Source organism: Suillus fuscotomentosus (genome assembly GCF_016647785.1).
Source record: "Suillus fuscotomentosus strain FC203 chromosome Unknown F5891scaffold_150, whole genome shotgun sequence".
Lineage (NCBI taxonomy): Eukaryota > Fungi > Basidiomycota > Agaricomycetes > Boletales > Suillaceae > Suillus > Suillus fuscotomentosus.
The window spans coordinates 7,135-26,786 of record NW_024539662.1 but is presented as its reverse complement, the minus strand read 5'-3'; the positions used below and the strand labels follow the sequence as shown (position 1 = coordinate 26,786).

At 47.5% G+C, this 19,652-nt stretch overlaps 2 protein-coding genes across 2 annotated transcripts; one reads left to right on the top strand and one right to left on the bottom strand.

Annotated features, from left to right (window-relative positions):
• Window positions 1-220: 220 nt before the first annotated feature.
• Window positions 221-3,192, bottom strand: F5891DRAFT_1118122 (uncharacterized protein). The gene is made up of 4 exons (XM_041363825.1): window positions 2,716-3,192; window positions 2,363-2,657; window positions 642-2,306; window positions 221-583 (listed from the first exon to the last, which is right to left on the bottom strand). The coding sequence occupies exons 1-4, from the start codon at window positions 2,983-2,985 to the stop codon at window positions 228-230; spliced, it is 2,586 nt and encodes an 861-aa protein (XP_041217624.1). The 5' UTR covers window positions 2,986-3,192; the 3' UTR covers window positions 221-227.
• Window positions 3,193-4,170: 978 nt separating this feature from the next.
• F5891DRAFT_1177053 (uncharacterized protein) lies at window positions 4,171-6,615 on the top strand (the record flags this gene model as incomplete). Its single annotated transcript, XM_041365779.1, has 9 exons — window positions 4,171-4,297; window positions 4,446-4,643; window positions 4,687-4,898; window positions 4,964-5,260; window positions 5,326-5,676; window positions 5,726-5,875; window positions 5,935-6,114; window positions 6,174-6,355; window positions 6,415-6,615. 9 exons carry the CDS (start codon window positions 4,171-4,173, stop codon window positions 6,494-6,496), a joined length of 1,779 nt encoding a protein of 592 aa, XP_041217623.1. The 3' UTR covers window positions 6,497-6,615.
• Between the last annotated feature and the right edge of the window lie 13,037 nt (window positions 6,616-19,652).

Below are 19,652 nucleotides of genomic sequence, written 5' to 3'. Positions count from 1 at the left end.
TCTCTACCAGCCTAACTGAACAAATCACGACGACTATCTCCCCACAAATAGCGCAAATCCAATCGTTGACAGAGACTCTCAAAACCACAATACATGACACCGAGACGCTCCATCAGGGAAAACCTCCTTCACAAAATCAAGGTAATTTCACAAACTCGCATGAAAATACTGAGAATTCGGTAAATTATTTGTATTCAAAGGTATTTCAACAAATTTCATTGTAATGCTCAGACAAGTGTTAAATAAGCATGTCGGTCACTGAAGGGGTTTACAAAGAAGGTGGAACAGCACTCCAGAACAGTGCTACTCGTCCACTCACGAGGTGCCGCTACGCCGAAATTAGGTATAAGATGAATGCTCCTACAGATATCTGATATCTCAATGATGCTTGCCAGACGTTCTCCATGACGAATCAAGCGGGCAACTTTGTACAACCCATGGTGTGATTCCGGTTGCTGGAATGGAGTGAACCATTCCACATAGGCAAGGTGGGTGGGTGGTTGTGCAGGTCCAGTGCGGAATAACACATTCGAAGCTTGATTTGTTAGCGTAAAGACGACACGGACTTGCGCAACACGGTAACCTTCAGTGATCGAGTGAGATTAGTGACTAACATGTTCAATGCACCATACAAAACGCACCATCCACGCCTGTTGTCCCGCCGTCCCCTTCGTTGACCAAAACTGTGTCAAAACGCGCGGGGATCATATGCCCTCGCTTGTCCTCTTGTGATGGTTGACAATGGACAGAATCCACGGTGACACTCGAGTCCTGGATCCCCCGAGCATTGATTGAGTTGAATTTGATCCTGTGGAACGTAGCCACAGTATCAAAGGGAATAATGATGTGAGCGGCCTCGCGTTCGAGTTGTGCTGCAGACAAACCAGGTTGATTTCTCCCGACGACGTAACGAGCCAAAGCTTCAGTGAAAAATGTGGCGCCATACTCCCGCACAATGCGGTCCAACTGGACACGCTTGATGGTCGGGTGTTTAGTCATCTTGATTGCGCGACGATAATCCATGTCTGGAGGTATGATTTCTTGCGGGGCAATATCACCAACGAGACGCCATTGGACAAAGTTGTCGTGCCATAGAATCTTCTCCCGTCTTTCGAGCCAGAGTGTCATTTGAGTGTACTCGTCTTTATGGTTGGTAGCCCTATAGGCATCCTTCGTGAGGTCGATGTGTAAACGTTCTGTGTACTCGGTGTTGTAGTTGTCAGTTGTACCATACGTTTTTATCATATGTACATAGTGACGGAAGCCGTGAAGCTTCGGAAGGTTGAAATTCGAGCGGATTCCAAGATCAAGGAAGATGTCCTTATTGTCGTGAAAGTGTGTTAAGGCATCATCGAGAAGTGCCAGTGTTTCGTCCGTATGACAAGGGTATTGCGCAAGGTACAGGAAATCAAGGATGGCACGAACAGCACGAGTAAGGCGAGCATTGTTGAGATTTCCAGGCAACCGTATGCCAATGACAATGCCGAGCAGGAAGCGACAGATTTGATTGTGCTCCGTTCCACTAACACGCGAGAGATTACTGATACCCTTGAGAAACAATCGGATATTATGGTTTGGGGGAAGTCTACGACAACGAGCATCAATTTCGGCTTCGCTATATGCCTCCTTGATCCACTCGATGAGGTGCTTTACAATACCCTGGTAGAGTTGATGTAACACGTCCGGCGTGATGGATTGGAATATATTAGCATGCGGGAGATCCAGCCAGAATGGTTTGTAGATGGGCTTAATGCCGCGCTCCTGGCATGCTTGTCTCCACAAGTCATAGTCCTCATCAACGAGCGACAATGCAGCGACAATTGCCTCGAGGTCTCGCAGCTTGACAGGAACATCAGGACTTCCCAACTCCTCATGCGGGACATCGCATTTTGGGCATTCTCCAGATTTTATCCCAGTTGTCAACAACTGTTCCGGGTAATCGGCGGAATAACATGCGACAATCGGATGTCCTCGACGCACAACTCCATCCCCACTAGCCATAGCAACACCATCCTTGCCGGGGACTCTCAGAGGCTCCAGAATGTGACGCACACAAGCATGAAATAAATTTGTGGCCGTTCGGCGCCTCGCAGCCTTGTTTGTGATATGTTCGAGTTTTGAGGTTGGTAGATAGGCCAGGAGAATCCACGCCCGTCGAGATGGCTTTCGACGGATCTCCTTCGGAATGTTGCCTATTGTCATATAGACAGGATAGGCAGATTTGTTCCTAAACATGGTGACCTGCGTCTTGTCGGAGGAAAGGATGATGGGTATGACTGTTGCGCCAGGTTTCTCTGCTTCGAGTTCTTTCTAAATGATATTGTGGTAAGTTCAATATGAATCAGAACGTTTTTCAAAAGACTCGCCTGCGTGGACCACCACCACTTTCCTGTATGCATATCATGATACATTCGGATTGTTTTGTCAGCATCGACATAATGGCGTTCGGGAGTGTAGTTGAGGTGTTGCGAGAAATCCGGATCTGAATAAAGGGCTTTGACGCACTCCATGACGTCACGCGAGTACACGTCAAATGCTTCGTCTGCAACAATGATTTCTTCACGTTTGAAACGAGGTCGTCGGCATGGTAAGTGTCGGTCAATGATTTGATTGAGTTCACGGGTGTTTCGATACGAAAGACCTAAGGCATCATGAAGCTATAGAAACGTAGTTAAAAAGTTGGCCCATTCATGACCCAAGAAAATGAAGACTCACCCCTTCGACTGCAAGCAGCTCTGAAAAAGCAGTTGAGCCCGATCCACGAAGTTTTGCCCACTTTGCAACCTCGTAGTCTATGCGAGATGCGAAGGGAGCCCAAACATTGTCTGCGCCTTGCAGAGCATTGTTATAAGACTCGAAAGCGGTAGTGCCAGAGTTAAGTATTGGAGCACCTGCATGGCGCCGCGGAAATTTCTCAATAGTGGGCTGGCGACCAAGGGCTTTCTCCGCTTCTTGTCGTTCGGCTGCATGTGATTGTGGCAACATATCTGACTCCTCAAAAACATCAACGTCGATATCCTGCGGTACAGGATCTGCAGGGCGTTCCCACCCATTCTCAACCTCAACCTCTGCATTGTGATCCTCTTCCTCGCCATCAGAATCCAAAGGAGGCTCCGCCGCTGCAACTTCGTCATTATCATCTGGCCATTCCAGATCTTGTTCGTTGTAGTGGCCAAAATAGTCTCCTGTAAATTCCGTTAGATGACGAGGATCAACATTGTCATCTCCATCATCAAGACCGTCAGAATTCTCAACCTCAGGCTCTGACTGAGGAAAAAGACCAGAATGTTGTAATAGGGCTGCGCATGATGGATTCGTGGTCTTGGCTAGGTGATGGGAGTATCCAGCGTGCTCGAAGTTTTTGGTGCAACCTGGGCAAGTGATCATTTTGTTGGCAACAAAACAGGCGGTAGGTAGTGGTGGTAGGTAGGTAGGTAGTGATGGGTAGTAGAGAGACGGTGCAAACCTTACAGCGTGCTATCCAGTGTGAAGATTCACACACTGTGAACCGAGTTTGATTTGTTGCCTGGCAGTACAGGTTTCAAAAAGGTACAGGCTCCCTTCCTTAGCATGGAAGGGTACGAAGACGCGGCCAAAGACGCGGTTGTTTCAAAAAGGTATAGGCTCCCTTCCTTAGCATGGAAGGGTACGAAGACGCGGTTGTTTCAAAAAGGTACAGGCTCCCTTCCTTAGCATGGAAGGGTACGAAGACGCGGCCACACAACACGAATTTACTTGATATTTCAGAACAGGTTAGATTACGGTGACAGCACGGCAACAAACAAACGTACTAAAATGATGGTGGCACACTGTGAACCGAGTTGGATTTGTTGCCTGGCAGTACATGCTTCTGCCTGGACTCTCTGTCCATCAGCATGGGCTACACGTGCCTCAGCTTCTTTGATGATGCGGCGAGCTGAACCTGAGAGGGGAGGAGAGGGAGCACCATTCAAGTTGACGGTTGCAGCTTGAAATTCTGCTAGTAGACGCTCTGCTTGTTTTAGCCATTTCTGTAACCACACGTTAGATGAAAAAAAAACCAACGACCCTAGCGCTGGCACAGCACAGTAAAAAAACAGACCTGAAAATGAGAGTGGCCACCAATAAGTTTTCATAACCGTCTCAACCTTTCCCTTCCCAACTTCAGCTGAAGCAAACACTACTAGTAGTATGCCTCCGAGTCCCCATCTGTCTTCAACGCCGTCAGATATAGCCGCCCACAAGCGGAACGCCCAAAGAAAGGCCCAGGTGGCAAGTCAAGATTCCACTGGCAAAAAAACCGGCAATACAGAAGAGAGTGAGTACATCCATAGGCCAAGAAAAATGCGATGGACTCACAGTCATCACCAAGAACCACTGCAGCGGTCATCCAAAGTAAAGGCCTTAGAGCGAAAAAGTTAGTACAGGCAATTGGAGAAAGCAGTCATTGACACACCTTGTTTCAGTCTGGAATGAGACAACGACCAATACTCGTAAGCGCGCACCCACAGTAACTGCGCTACAATCAGTACCAGCCGCCAAGTTAGCGCGAAAGAATGAGACAACGACCAATACTCGTAAGCGCGCACCCACAGTAACTGCGCTACAATCAGTACCAGCCGCCAAGTTAGCGCGAAAGACACCTGCAGAAAAGTTAGACAATGGTTAGTAGTTGCTTAACAGATCAGTATGAGAGATACTCAACAGCGGATCAAGTCAACGGTCATGGTCAAAGTCAAGGCCGCGATAAGAAAAACAGCAAGCTGCCAAAGTCAGTCGCAGTGTCAATCGAAGATAACGACTCTGTCAGTGAATACGGAGAGAGTGATCATGACACCGACAAATCGGACGATAATGCGGAGGTTCCAGAAGACGATGATGAGGACTTAGTACCCTCCCAGAAGGAACTGATTAAAGAGGTGAGTCGTCACTTAGCTACCCAAAGTTGAGAATGATGAAAAAAATGACGCACCTTTTATTTAAGATTCCCTACATGATGCCTCCTCGTGCAGCTAGATCTGCCAGCGCACTATCGCAAACCAGCAAAACATTGTCGAATAGTGTTCGGATGACATCTAGCGGGGTTTCTGACGAGTCTGAGTCAGAGTTGCAGTTTGCTGACAAAGACACGGAGTCTGCCAGTGACCGCAGTGACAGTCAACGTTCCAAGGCAAGTTATGATTACCGCGAGCCTTCATCACTCACCAACTCGAAACCACAGCCAAGCAAGAAGAAGAAGAAGAAAAGGAGCAAAGTAGCAGAAGCACGTCAAGAAATTGAGGTGATGTGTTCTACTCTACTACGCTCCCATCACTCTGTCTTACTAATGAATATACTGTTTTCTAGAGGCCCAAATTCGCAGAGTCGCGGCAGCTAACAGACGAGGCACTGCCAGCCTCCGCCGATAAGGAGTTGTCTGAACACTCCTTTACATGGCCTATATTCACAGATCTAGTCTACTCAGCCGATAGCTCGATCAACCTCAAGGCTCAGAATACTCGGATTCAGCAGGTGTTGAAGACTGCCGTCTTTGAACTCAAGAAAGCCTCTATCTTCGACAACGCATTTCCCAACATCACTCAGAAGCGCAAGATGGCTCTCGATGCAGTTTATAATGCTGCCGGGAAGCATAAGGAATATGCGATAGCAAAGAGGATCAAGCATGACTTTGATTATGCGGTGGCTCTCGCTGGAGTGGTATGTACACTTCTTGTATGTTACTGGACATCACTGACATCCTCACAAGCCGGAGGGACGGCTTAGTTCCTTCCGTACTAATCTCAAGAAACTCGCGCATCAAATTGTGGTCTCTCGTTTTGGACTCAAGAAAGGCTGCGGTGACGAGGTAGACGACCTCATCAAGGGTCACAAGTATATTTTCCCAACCGACGCCAAGGTCTGTTCATTTTTTCGTTATCTATCTCTTCATTTATCTTATTCTTATCCACCACCCAGGGTAAGGTCCTTGGGGACCAACCGTTTTGTGACGAGTCTATGGTTGACTCCATCCGTTTATCTTTTTTCGATGGTGAGAACTCAATTGGTGTCCAGTCCTGTGACGATTTTGTCTCGGTCTTGGATGGAAACAACGAGCCCGAGCTACCTGTTGCTATGGTGTGTTTGATTGCAACGCTTGTAGGTGCCGCTCTTGATAATGTTTACTCTGTTTGCTCACTACATAATGTTCTCTGCAGATTTACTCGATATTGAAGGATTGGAGCAGCGGGAACCCACCCTCAGGCGCACAAGTCAAATCATTCAATTCCTCCTTCCACATCAGTGTTTACAACGCTCACCAAGCGACTCTCACACGCATCTTTAACGGTAGTCGAAAGAAGTACCATGTACTGATGGCGCGTCTCTACAAGGCAGTCAGGTATGTCTTGCTCACGCGCTATTTGTTATCGTCGTGTACTCTAACTAATTCAACATTAGTGCAGTAGAAAGCTCAGAGCCCGCTGGTTCATTGGACGCCGCTTGTGATTACCTTGATCTTGATGCAATGGGTGAAGATTAATCAACCTTCCGAGTCATTTGTACATACTGGTGCTTTTTCGAGTCTGCTGATCTTTTTGCCGTCTTTCGGTTGTGATATTCTCGTTTAATTCTAATATATTTGATGTTCGTGTGTCTTCACATTGTTTGAATTCAAGATAATTCAAGATAATCAATCAGCAAATTCAAAGGATTTCAAAGGAATTCAAAGGAATTTCGACTGGAGTTGAATAATCTCGTTTACTTTTATTTCAGCGGAATTCAGAGGAATTCTCTGAAATTACCTTGATTTCGTGAAGGAGGTTTTCCCTGATGTCCGCAAGAACATGCAACGCAAAAGAGATGAGAAAGAAGGAGACAGCCAAACTGCAGCAGAAAGGATCGAGGAAGCCACCAACATTCTACACGACTCAGTAAACGAATGCAAGGACACCCTAAAAACCCTCCAACCAGCGCTAGAAACCACCCAAAAACATGTTACACACCTCTCCACTCAACTACACGCCTCGAAACAATTGAACGCCAACCATACGCAGACGCCAGGACCGACCAAACCGACCTACAGCTCTGTAACCGCAGCTAACTTACCCCCATCCGTAGACCAGGCCATGGCTAGAGCAGCGACCAGAGCAAGACAAATCCTCATAACCCCGAAGACAGGTAATAACATATTCCCAGATACTAACCAACACGCAGATATCGTCAAAATAATCAAACAAGCACTCACCAAAGCCAGCAACGATGAAACACCGGAAGGAGGTGTAAAATCAGTACAAACCCTACACAGCGGAGCAATCATAATCGAACTCGACACAGAAGAACTAGCCACCTGGCTCAGGAGCCCAGCCGGTCGGCACTCATTCGAAGAACACCTAGGGCCAGCAGCATCCCTGCGGGAACGAACGTTCAGTATAGTACTCCAATACTTACCAGTTTCCCTCAAAATAGATCACGAAGAGTTCCTACACCAATGCGAAGAAGAAAACGCCCTCCCTGCCCACTCACTACACTCAATCAGGTGGATTAAACCACCACAAAGACGCTCCAAGGAACAGCAAAGAGCCTTTGCTCTCCTCCAGGTAATGGAAGTGGAAACAGCTAACACCATTCTAAAGGAAGGACTATGCATTCAAAGCCAACACATTACGGTTCAAAAAGACAAGAAGGAACCAATGCGATGCGTCAAGTGCCAACGCTTCGGGCATATAGCACGCAATTGCAGGAACAACACCGACATCTGCGGGACTTGTGGCAACGCACACCGCACAGCAGAATGCAATGCATACCGAACGGAACGCTGTGTCAGCTGTAAATCCAACAACCACACTAGCTGGAGCAGGGCATGTCCGGAATTCAAACGACAATGTGAACTAATGGACGCAAAATTTCCAGAAAATAGAATGCCCTTCTTCCCGACGGGACAAGAATGGACCCAGACCATCGAACCTCCGAAACCCCCATCCAGAACACCCTCGCCTACACCCACACTCCCTCGAAACCACTCATCCCGATCGCCTGACCTACCACGCTCACCACAGCCACGCCCGTCCCAAAAAACCAAACTTAAACAAACCACCATCGACTTCAACACACGCCCGACATCCCCACCACTTACCTTCCCACTTTCACATCCGCTTTACAATGAACCACCCGCATCAGGCTGGGGAATAGAAAGCTCAACGACTGGCGAGCATCACACCCCGAACATCTCTAATGTCTAACACCCGAAATGACAACACCGCTGAGCTCAAAATATGGCAACAAAATCTTAACACTTCCCTCGTAGTGCAAGAATCCCTGCTCAACAGTTCCGATATCTTAGACTGGGATATCCTCATCCTCCAAGAACCTCACATTAACTTCCTTCGTAACACGCGTGCCAACCATCGTTGGCACGTAATATATCCTACTAACCATTATACTAACCCTCAACAGCGAACGCGAGCAGTAACACTAATCAAAGCCACTCTAGACACCAACACGTGGCAACAACTCTCCTTCCCATCCTCCGAGGTGGTCCTGCTTCAACTCAACGGCACATATGGCAAGTGTACGATATTCAATATATACAATGACGGAACCCACCACGACACCCTACGACTAATCGACCAGCACCTACGTCAACATATTCAGATGCTCCGACCCAGTCCAGACGACATAATGCTGTGGATGGGGGACTTTAACAGACACCACCCACTCTGGGAAGAATTGAGAAACCGTCATTTATTCGACTACCGAGCCGCCCAACCGCTAATTGACCTAATTGCTGACTACGGAATGATTCAACTATTGCCACTAGGTATCCCCACCCTTCAAGCAACAAGGACCGGAAATTGGACAAGACCCGATAACGTTTTCGGAACCGAAAACGTCCTAGAATCGGTTTCAACATGCATCACTGCTCCTGATCTCCGTGGGCCAAGAACTGATCATGTACCCGTTCACCTTACACTCAAACTTAGCTCAATGAAAACGAAGGAAGCTCCACGCCGCAACTGGAGGGAAACCGATTGGGAAAAGTTTAACAAACGGCTAAGCACTCTTTTATCGCCAATTCCACCTCAACCCTTAGCATCTAATGAAGAGTTCCAGAACCTAGCGAAACACGTCACCAAAGCCATAACGACCACTATGGAAGAACTGGTACCTCGCACCAAACCCTGCCCACATTCGAAACGCTGGTGGACCAAGAGCCTTACCATCAAGCGCAAGCAACTTCGACGCCTCACCCGAGAGGCATATAGAATGCGAGGACTCCCAACCCACCAATGCCACGAAGAACTCAAGAAGGCTAGGAACGAATACGCCGAGGAGATCACCACCACGAAGAAACAACATTGGATAGAATGGCTTGAAGACATCGAAGGTAATGATCTATGGACAGCTAACAAATACATTACAGGAACTCCTAACGACGGCGGGAAAACCCGAATCCCCACTCTCTCGACCAAGAACCCAGATGGCTCCATCAACACGGCCACCACGAATGACGAGAAGAGTGCCATGCTAGCGGAATCGCTATTCCCATGCCCTCCTGCCCCCGACGACAACCTGCAGGACCAGAGATACCCAGAACCAATCACCATCCACACGCCCATCACCAAATCCCAGATCCTACGCGCAATCGCCAAGCTAAGCGGGTACAAGGCTCCCGGACTGGATGAAATCTGTAATATAGTCTTCAAGAAATGCAGCACTAGCCTCGTACCATACCTCCTACACCTTTTTAATGCTGTCTTCACATACCGTACATACTTCGACCCATGGCGACAATTCACCACGGTCATCCTCTGCAAACCTGGGAAACCGGATTACACCACCCCCAAAGCCTTCCGTCCTATCGCGCTACTGAACACCACAGGAAAACTCTTAACAGCCATCGTGGCCGACCAGCTAACCCACACCCTAGAGCGACACAACCACCTCCCCAATACCCATTTCGGAGGAAGACCCGGACGGTCAACAACCGACTCCCTTCACCTATTGGACACGACGATCAAAAACGCATGGCGAGCGCATAAAGTCGTGTCGGTACTATTCCTAGATATTGAAGGCGCGTTCCCTAACGCCGTCACCAAACGCTTACTTCACAATATGCGTATGAGACGCATACCAAGCGCCCTAGTTGAATTCACAGAACGTCTGCTAACAGCACGGAAAACTCAGCTCCGATTCGACGGATACACCTCAACGTGGTTTGACGTCACCAATGGGATAGGTCAAGGAGACCCACTTTCTATGATTCTGTACATAATATATAACTCTGACCTTGTTGATATAGCGAAGAAATGCCAAGGCCGTGCGGCACTGAAGGAACTAACCCTAGCATTTGTAGACGATACCGCATTCATCGCCATCGGAAAGAACTTTACGGAAACCCACGACATTCTCAAGGATATGCTAGAGCGGCCTAATGGAGGCTTCGAGTGGTCCAGATCCCACAATTCACGATTCGAGACCACTAAATTCGCGCTAATCGATTTCTCAATGAACAGGAACAAGGAACGCCCCCCCCTAATCACCCAAGGAGTCAACATACAACCCGCCCCAATGCACAAGTTCCTGGGAGTTATCCTCGACCAGGAACTCCGGTGGAAAGCACAAATTGACAAAGCCACAGCCAAGGGGACGGCTTACGTCATGCAACTCAGACGCCTATCTTTAGCCACCAAGGGACTCCCGATTCGACTCGCCCGCCAACTATACCAAGCAGTGGCAGTACCGAAAATGTTATACGCGGCCGATCTATGGTTTAGCCCAGCCTTTAGAGAAGGATCCAACCAGCCGCAGCGGGGATCCATAGGAACAGCGAAAAAACTCACATCGGTCCAACGTCTAGCCACCCTAGCAATGACAGGCGCAATGCGCAGTACAGCCGCTGACATTTTAGAGACCCACGCAAACATTCTACCGATCACACTCTCCCTCCAGAACCAGTGTCACAGAGCCGCTATCCGAATTGCATCACACCCTCCATCCCACCCGCTCTACCACGTCATCAGACGAGCAGCTAAGCATTTTGTATCATCACACCGCTCATCACTGCATAGACTCACACGATGTTTTAGAATCAGACCAGACGAAATTGAGACTCTCAATCCAGCTAGACGCCCACCACACTCATGCCATCCGGTCAAGTTCCACATTGCTGCCAACAAAGAAGAAGCTATCAAGGAATGCGAACACTTGAACGATAACATTCAAGTCTACTGCGATGGATCGGGACACGACAGCAACATTGGAGCAGCAGCAGTGCTATTTAGAGCGGGAAACAGACCACGTACGTTACGATTTCACTTAGGTACTGACGAAGAACACACAGTATACGAAGCCGAAGAACTAGGCCTTATCCTAGCAGCAAGATTAGTAGCCACCGAAAGAGACCCCATCTTTCCTCTCTCTATCCTGATCGATAACCAAGCAGCCATACAAAGCGGTGATAATTTCAACCCCCGTCCAGGTTCCTACTTAGCAGATCTTTTCAGAAAGCACATGAGCCGAGTGGCGAAAGAACATAACGACTTCGATGTAACAGTACATTGGGTTCCGGGACATGAGGGAATGCATGGCAACGAAGAAGCAGACAAACAGGCGAAAAGAGCGGCAGAAGGAGCCATCAACAACAGCCCACGCCCAAAGCTCCCCCACTTCCTACGCCATGGATCGCTCCCCCTCAGCATATCAGCCTTAATTCAATCCCAACGCGACAGCTCACACCGAAGATGGATACAACTTTGGAGGAAATCACCACGCTACCTCCGGATCAACAGCATCGACCCCAAACTACTCCACAAGTCATTCATCAAGCTAGCCGCTACATTCCCAAAGAAACTAACAAGCCTCCTCACCAACCTACGCACCCAACACGTCCCACTCAACAAACACTTACACCGCATATCCAAGTCTGAAACGCCATTCTGCCCTCACTGCCCCCAAAGCGAAGAAACCGTCCACCACTACATAATAGACTGCCCTCACTATCGTCGTGAGCGCCACGCACTATCCGCTGCAGTAGGACGCAAAGCCTCCTCCCTCCCGTATCTGTTATCGAAAGAAGAAGCTATCCCGCACCTTGTAAGATACGTGAACTCAACAAAACGCCTCAAGGATACATTCGGTGAAATTCCCATTAGTAAAAAACGCAAGAACTGACATCCTATCCCACTCGACAACCAGGAATCAACAGATCCAACGGTCACAAGACGGCAAGAACCAGCGCCGCAGCGCAGGAACCACCAAACATCCAAACTCTTCCCGCACACCGTTCTGACTCCGGTACCAGTCTGCCACGGCAGACCGAGTACGCGTTAGCATACACCATACCAATAATCATATTGTTAGAGCCAAAGTCATCTCACCTTATTACTAACTGCATGTCTAAAACGGCCGGCGGGAACGGCGGACTGGTGGGAGTACGCTTCACACCAGGGCATTCATGAGTTAGGAGTTGCGTACGGACACAGGGGGTCCGTTAGACTAGAATGTATTGTCCTTCATAGAGTACACTCTGATACAGGACAAAAATTGGAAAAAAAAAAAAAAAAAAAAAAAAAGGTCGCAAACCTGTCACCTGAGCTCAGCAGCCATCATGATTCAATAACCTTGGACGGATAATGTCCATGTGCCTATACAGGCACTTGATAGCTCCAAGACGTCGCCGCAATGCGGTCCAACGTATCAAATTACAACAATAACATACTGTCGGATTGCAGTATGTGTTTAGCTGCGGAGGTATAATTAGATTAATCTTCGACTCATCAGTTTGTCGGGTGTTCATTCTACACGGTAACAGGTGATATGGCGCGGGAACTTACTGGGCAACTACTAGCTATGCAACGTGGCTGCGGCACCAAAGATCTCCGCTTATAAACAGATCCATCTCCATACCAGTCTTGAACTCGGCAACTGTCAAATTTATCGCTACAGCGCCTGGGGCCAAGTCTTGAAGATCTGTCGTCGTGGGTATTTTGACAACTCTGCCGAGGCTTGATGTAAATGTAAATGTTCTACTACCAGTATCGCTTGGCTAATGATTGGATCCTATTGCATTATACAAGGCGATCCGTCGTGTCCTGCATGCCCAAAATAGGTTTGAAGGCGGTAGGTGTAATTGACATGACAGCCTAGCTGCGTCTCGAATCATAGATGCTTATTCAGGTGATCCGTTGCAACGCCCCCGGCCAACGACATCCACAAAACGTACGGAAGACATGAAAGCGCGTTCAGGTACTCCGGTCAGCCGCCAAGTCCCTTTTGGATGCTACCCAGCTTCAGAGCTCGTATCGCTAACGGAGAGTGCCTTTGACAGGTAATCAAATTTTCCATTCTACAAAGTCCGTAATGCATTCGAGTTGATCTGTGGAGACCTATAGGTGGGAATCTGCTGGGACGTACCAGTACAGGGGATTACTGCCTCATAGTCGATTATTTCGGAATCGGAAGATATGTAGACCAATTCTCTGATCCAGGAGGTGATATCAGGAGCACTACTTAAGCTGAAGGATACCATGTATTTCGCTCATCATCATCCTCCTATTGACTCGAGTGTCGAGTCATGTTCCAACTCTATGTATTCATATGCCTTCTGGCATGCCTCCAGGGTCGTGCCGTGACTATTGGCCCAGTTTCTGACCTCGTCATTGCCAATGGCATTGTATCCCCAGACGGGTTCACCAGATCGTCAGTGTTTGCTTACTTTTCGACCTATTTGATTACTGACTGCATTGCAGAGGGGTTCTTGCCGGTGGCACTCATCCCGGGCCCACTATTGTAGCTCAGAAGGTAGCGTTTGCTTTGCGTGCGCAAACTCTTGGTTGACCTCATGTGTATTTAGGGAGACACGTTCAAGATCAACGTCACAAACCAATTGACTAACGATTCGATGCTAACGAGTACCAGTATCGTAAGTACCAGCCGATAAATGCATGTAGGAGCTCACAATGATGTCTATCGCAAACAGCACTGGCATGGGCTATTCCAGCATCATAGCAACCAAATGGACGGCGTGTCATTTGTCACGCAGTGTCCGATCGCTCCGGGACACTCTTTCTTGTACGACTTCAATGCTACCGACCAAGTGGGAACGTACTGGTACCACTCTCATTATGGAGTGCGTGCTTCGATTTTTATTCATGGTGTCGGAAACTGATTTCAATTCAGGTCCAATACTGCGATGGTCTACGAGGTCCGCTGATCATCTACAATCCAAACGACCCATACAGTTCATTGTATGATATTGATGATGGTGAGTACGTTCGACGAAACAAAGTTGCGTTTCTCACATTTGAGTAAAGAGTCTAGCATCATCACATTGATGGACTGGTAAGAAAAGAAAAGGCTTATGTACCTTTTTCTCTTATTGACTCGGCTTGCTTTGTAGGTATAACTTGCCATCGCCTCTAGTACAGAGACAAGTAATCGCCGATTCGGTGCTTATCAACGGTGTCGGGCGTTATGATGGAGGGCCAGATGTGCCTCTCGCCGTCATCAACGTTCAGCCAGGAAAGCGATATCGTTTTCGCTTGTTGAACATGGCGTGCAAGCCCAACTACATTTTCTCGATCGACAGCCATAATCTTACCATCATTGAAGTCGATGGTCAATACGTCGAGCCGCTCGTAGTGGACTCTATCCAGATCTACGCTGCGCAACGATACTCCTTCATTCTCGAGACAAACCAGCCTGTCGACAACTATTGGGTGCATGCCGATCCCGATGCGGGGACAAATGCCACGGCTATCTTTCGATATGCAGGCGCTCCCGACGCAGACCCCCAGAACATGACAAACTCAGACTGGGATACTCTGAATGAGACTAGCCTACACCCCCTAACTCCGCCTTCGCCTCGTTTACTGCAAGAACCGGACGTCAAACTTGACCTTGTTCTTGGGAAAAACCTGTCCAATTTCAACTTCCTCATCAATAACATCCAGTATACTTCTCCTAGTGTCCCTGTCCTATTACAGTTACTGAGCGGTGCTATGACGGCTGCGGATCTTGCGCCCAACGGCTCCGTGTACACTCTGCCACGGAATAAGGTTATCGAACTTACGTTCAATCCAGATAATTCCCCTGGGGGTCCTGTGAGTCCATTTCAAAATGACATGTATGTCCTTGGCTGACATGTCTTTACAGCATCCATTCCATCTTCATGGGGTACGTCTTGGCATGTCATCTACATACACTCAATAGACTAATCATAATTGGTTTATAGCACAGTTTTGCTGTTATCAGGGGTGTTGGAAGTACTGCTTATAACTACATCGATCCTGTCATGCGTGATACAGTGAACACTGGCAACACCGGTGATCGTGTAACTATCCGGTTCATCACCGACAACCCTGGACCTTGGTTTTTGCATTGGTAAGTGTTCTCTTCATGTCTTTTTAGCTCGTAATAACATTTTGTCTTTGTGAAGCCATATCGATTGGCATCTATCCGCGTGAGTTGCTCCTTTCACTGAGCCTGGATTCGAATTAATCATTGGATCCGTAGCGGACTGGCTATAGTATTCGCAGAGGCTCCTGAAGATGTGGCGGCTTCACAGCCTCTCAATAGTAAGCACCGAGCATTATGAACTAGACCGGGTCTGACGATCAGCGTTAGATGCTTCGAGGCAGCTCTGTCCGATATACAATAGCATTCCTCAGCAAAATTTCCCTCTCCCTCCTGTTGATTAATAGTTTTAGTTTATGCCTCCGTTTGTTCTGAAGGACATTGAACAAGACATTTTTCAAATACGATTTGTAGATTCGTAATAGGTCAGACACGATAGATAGTAAATAGCCCTCATTCGTAATGCAGAGGTGATGTCTGAGCTGATCGACAGCCATTCGTGCCGTTCGTCCGTATCATCAGCACTTAGCTACAAATACATGCACCCTGTATCTTGCGTTCCGCATGGAGAGAGCTTAATTAAGATGCGTTCAACCGCACCGCATAGAGGTACCAGAATAACATCAATCGTCTACACTTGCAAATCTGAAAGGGAACGGCGCAAAGAGGCCACGAAGGAAAAGGGTCGCGGGTCGCTATGTCAAATTGTACACGGCACCTGAGGTGAGTTAGCGTTCCTGCATAATGTATGCTGCGGTCCTCAGCTGATCGGCGAGGCATAATCACTGAATATAGAAGCAACTATTTTTGGCATTGTGATCTATTTTATCTAGTACTGTGATGATGTGTGGGTGGTTTTTACGGTATGAACTCTCTGCTATACAGTCTCCCACTCGGGTGGGGTAACATGCAAAAAGGAAGACGAAGGCCCAAAGTATATCTGGAGCTGGAATGGGCCTGCGGTATCGGGTGGCCAGTGTGTTTGATCCGTTAAGCATTGCGGCTATTAATTCCTGCTGCGCTGAGAGTGGGAGTCAGCATTGGAGTGTGAGTGCAGGAAACTAAAAAGGGGTTTTGCAACGATCCGTGACGCGCAAGATGGTACATAGTGCTACGACCGGTCCAATTGCAAGTTTCTCGTTATCTCAATCAACAATCAATGTTTCCTATTTGACATCCATAAATATTCAGTCTTGACGCCGCGTGGGACGTACTTTTAACATTCTGTTCTACTTCGTGTGCTAGTCATCTGAGAGATGGCCTCCATATGTGTGTTTGTTGGCAGAGTGGATGATAGACGACGGTGCGAGTACAGATCATTCCAAGAGTATGAGATTGACACTTAAAGTGCTCCATAGGTATAACTTGAAAAGCAACCCCGTATGGTGACGCAAATGATGCGTGCTGGGTTGTTCCACGGTCGTCAAAGGCGCTGCACCTAGGACCTGGGCCTGAACGGCGAAAAAAGTGGTTGCGTACTATGGGAGACTCCTGTGCGAACAAGAATTATGAGAGTTTATGCGTAAATTTGTTGGATGCGACTTGCTCGTGGTGAATATTAGCAAAGCACCGCCAAACCAACTCATTGTTGATCCTTAGCGTACAGCCTTCAGGAGTAGGAAAACGCGCTGCATGTGACCGCATTTGAACACGTCACTGTCAACAAATACTTGTGCAAGTCAAGACATCAAGCTTATTGCCTACTCTCATGCGAGCTAGGCTGCATCCCGATACTGTAGCTATATGATGTATGAAACTTAATACGCCTTCTCGCAACCCTTTCCTAATTCGAAAGCTGAACAAACAGCGATAAGACTTCATAGTAGTAATGCAAGAGGAAAAACCAGTACCTCTCGGATATATTGCCTAGTTGTAGCGCTTCTCGTCCTTGAGATGGTAAACAAAAGCCTCTGGTGACAGGTGTTATACATAGTGATCTACTAGGCCTGTAATGACTTACTTCTCTTTTGAACATCATTGTCAATGACCTCGCCTTCGACTCCGCCGTCATCACCATCACCGCCCTTGTCGTCCTCCCTTTCATCGATCAAATGAGAGACAAAGGACTGATGAACTTCATCGATGCCTTCGCCTTCGTTCTTGCCGTCATCCTGCCTTTCATTGATTGAATGAGAGACAGGACTTATGAACCTCTTCAAACGAAATCCGTCTTACCAACTCCCGTGATAATCCCTGTGGTATTCGAATCTGCAGATGAGTTAGGACTGACTGCATGTCACATCAAAATGCAGGACTTACAGCCAACTATCCACGACAGAAAATTGCGGCATCGTGGAGAGGCAAGAGAGTAAGTCCAATAGTATAGCTAGATTGTGTTGAGTCATGCGTGAAATAGCGACAGCGTCGATAACATACGCCGCCAGAAGTAGGTGCTGGTGATGCGAGCTCTGCCATCGCCATCCCAATGCACATGATAAAGGGGCAAGCAAATGCCCATTGCGCAGAGGGAAAGTGAGATGTAGGAATCCTCACGTGTGATGAAAGCTTACACCCCAAACCATCGCGAAAGGCCCACCGTTTGGTATTGCATAGAAGAGCACAGAACTGAACGAATTGTTATCATTAGCGATGGGATTTCAATTGGCTTGCATCATAGCAATGGCTTACGCTATTGAAGGAGCTACTCCAACAAAGCTGAATGCAAGTCCAGCCACTTGCAATTGTTAGCTTGTGTCACGTACACGGAAGAGTCTGAAATCAAGCTCACCTCTAGCGGAGTGAATTCCCTGTAAAACTCCTGCTTGAATCCTAGCTTGGCGAGAGTCGTTTCATCTGCATCTGGTTGCGGGTGCAACTTGGAAATCGCTGAAGCTCCGGAGTTGTCATATTGCACCGTTGCAAGTGGGTGATTTCGACTCAGCCTGAACCACTAATCGTGCAGTATTAAAAGAGGTTGATAGTCAACGGGGAATCACCGGCACCCTCAGTATCCACATTACCGTGACGACTGAGATTCCCTGATGCATACATGTGGTTCTGTGGTTCTTGGTCTGCGATCCAAACAAATATTGAACCAAACCCTTGAAGAAATAACTGAAGTTAATGCCATTTTTGGCATGTGATACAAAGTCCGATGATGGAGGCAGAGTTAGTGCTGTGCACATACGCACTTCATACGAAAATACTCACTTTGGCTAATGTGCACTGCAGGAACGGATATAATCTCTCGACCTCATTTTGCTAATTATAATAAAGCACATGATTATGGTATATCGCCGCCACTCTCATTGCCATACGTCCACCAAGTTTGCTTCTCACTCACACTCATCCTCTCCCAATATGACCATAGTCTTAAACGATCCCACTTTGTGGCCGATCATAAACGGATATCGTGATTCCAGTTATCTTATAGGTTCGTGGAAAGCAGTTGAATGTTGAAGCTGACTCATTCTAACCTTAGCTGCGGTTTTGCAGTTGCCATTTTTATTGAAGTAACATATGATTGAGGTGAGCATGACGATATTAAAGGACTGCTGATATCCTAGAACTATTTCAGCACTTTCGTTCGGACAGGAGGTATGTCAATGCTATCGCTGGGGCGGACATCTCGCTAACAATGGTTTTATACTAGGTCGAACTGATCTGGGTGAGTGGAGTATCATGTCAGAGGAACACACATGAATGTACAATTAATTCCAGGTGCAACGCTGGTACCTAATGACAGTTCTATATCTCGGTGTATGCGGCTTATTGTTGTAGTTTCCATGCTATGCTGACTTAAACGTATCCTAGGTGCGTTACCTCGGAATCTTATGTACTGCCTATGTTCGGAAGGTCAAATAATCAATGTCGTATTGATTGTCTATCTCTCATAATCAGTGTGGGTATGTTGAGTATGTCTCCCTGGTATATTTGCTGCCTTCGCTTCTCCTAACCAACGGCATACAGTCTGTCTTCCAACCATCTCGCTAACAGATACAGTGAGTTTCCTGCACAGATACCTACCATCCCCCTTCGATTGACCGTGGTGTCCTGTAGGGGTCAGTATGATTCTTTACTAACTTCTTAGTTCACTAATGACTGCTACACTATACTGCCACAGATGTGAGTCCATTCTGGAGTGTGTGCTACCCGAGGCTTGTCACTGACTGAATTCGTTAGGCGTTATTTCGTACATCGTACAGTATTAGGTCGGTGGTTTGGTATTTCCAATATTGGGGGGCGAGCTTGGCACTTGCGACAGTTATTTCCTTGACTTGAATCATGCTGCAAGTCATCACGATCACTCGGTTATATGCCACGTATCAACGATCCAGAAAGATCCTGATATTTCTCAGTGTCGTCTTCCTGGCTGACAACATTTTTAACGGAGTGGCCGCTAT

What these genes read in the sequence shown, in the direction of transcription:
- F5891DRAFT_1118122 (XM_041363825.1), bottom strand. Translation starts at nt 2,985, where the DNA reads ATGTTGCCACAATCACATGCAGCCGAACGACAAGAAGCGGAGAAAGCC. An exon ending in GTGGTGGTCCACGCAGGCGA is followed by an intron (nt 2,307 to 2,362) that starts GTCTTTTGAAAA and finishes TCATTTAGAAAG; the next exon opens with AACTCGAAGCAGAGAAACCT. An exon ending in CGGGACAACAGGCGTGGATG is followed by an intron (nt 584 to 641) that starts GTGCGTTTTGTA and finishes CGATCACTGAAG; the next exon opens with GTTACCGTGTTGCGCAAGTC.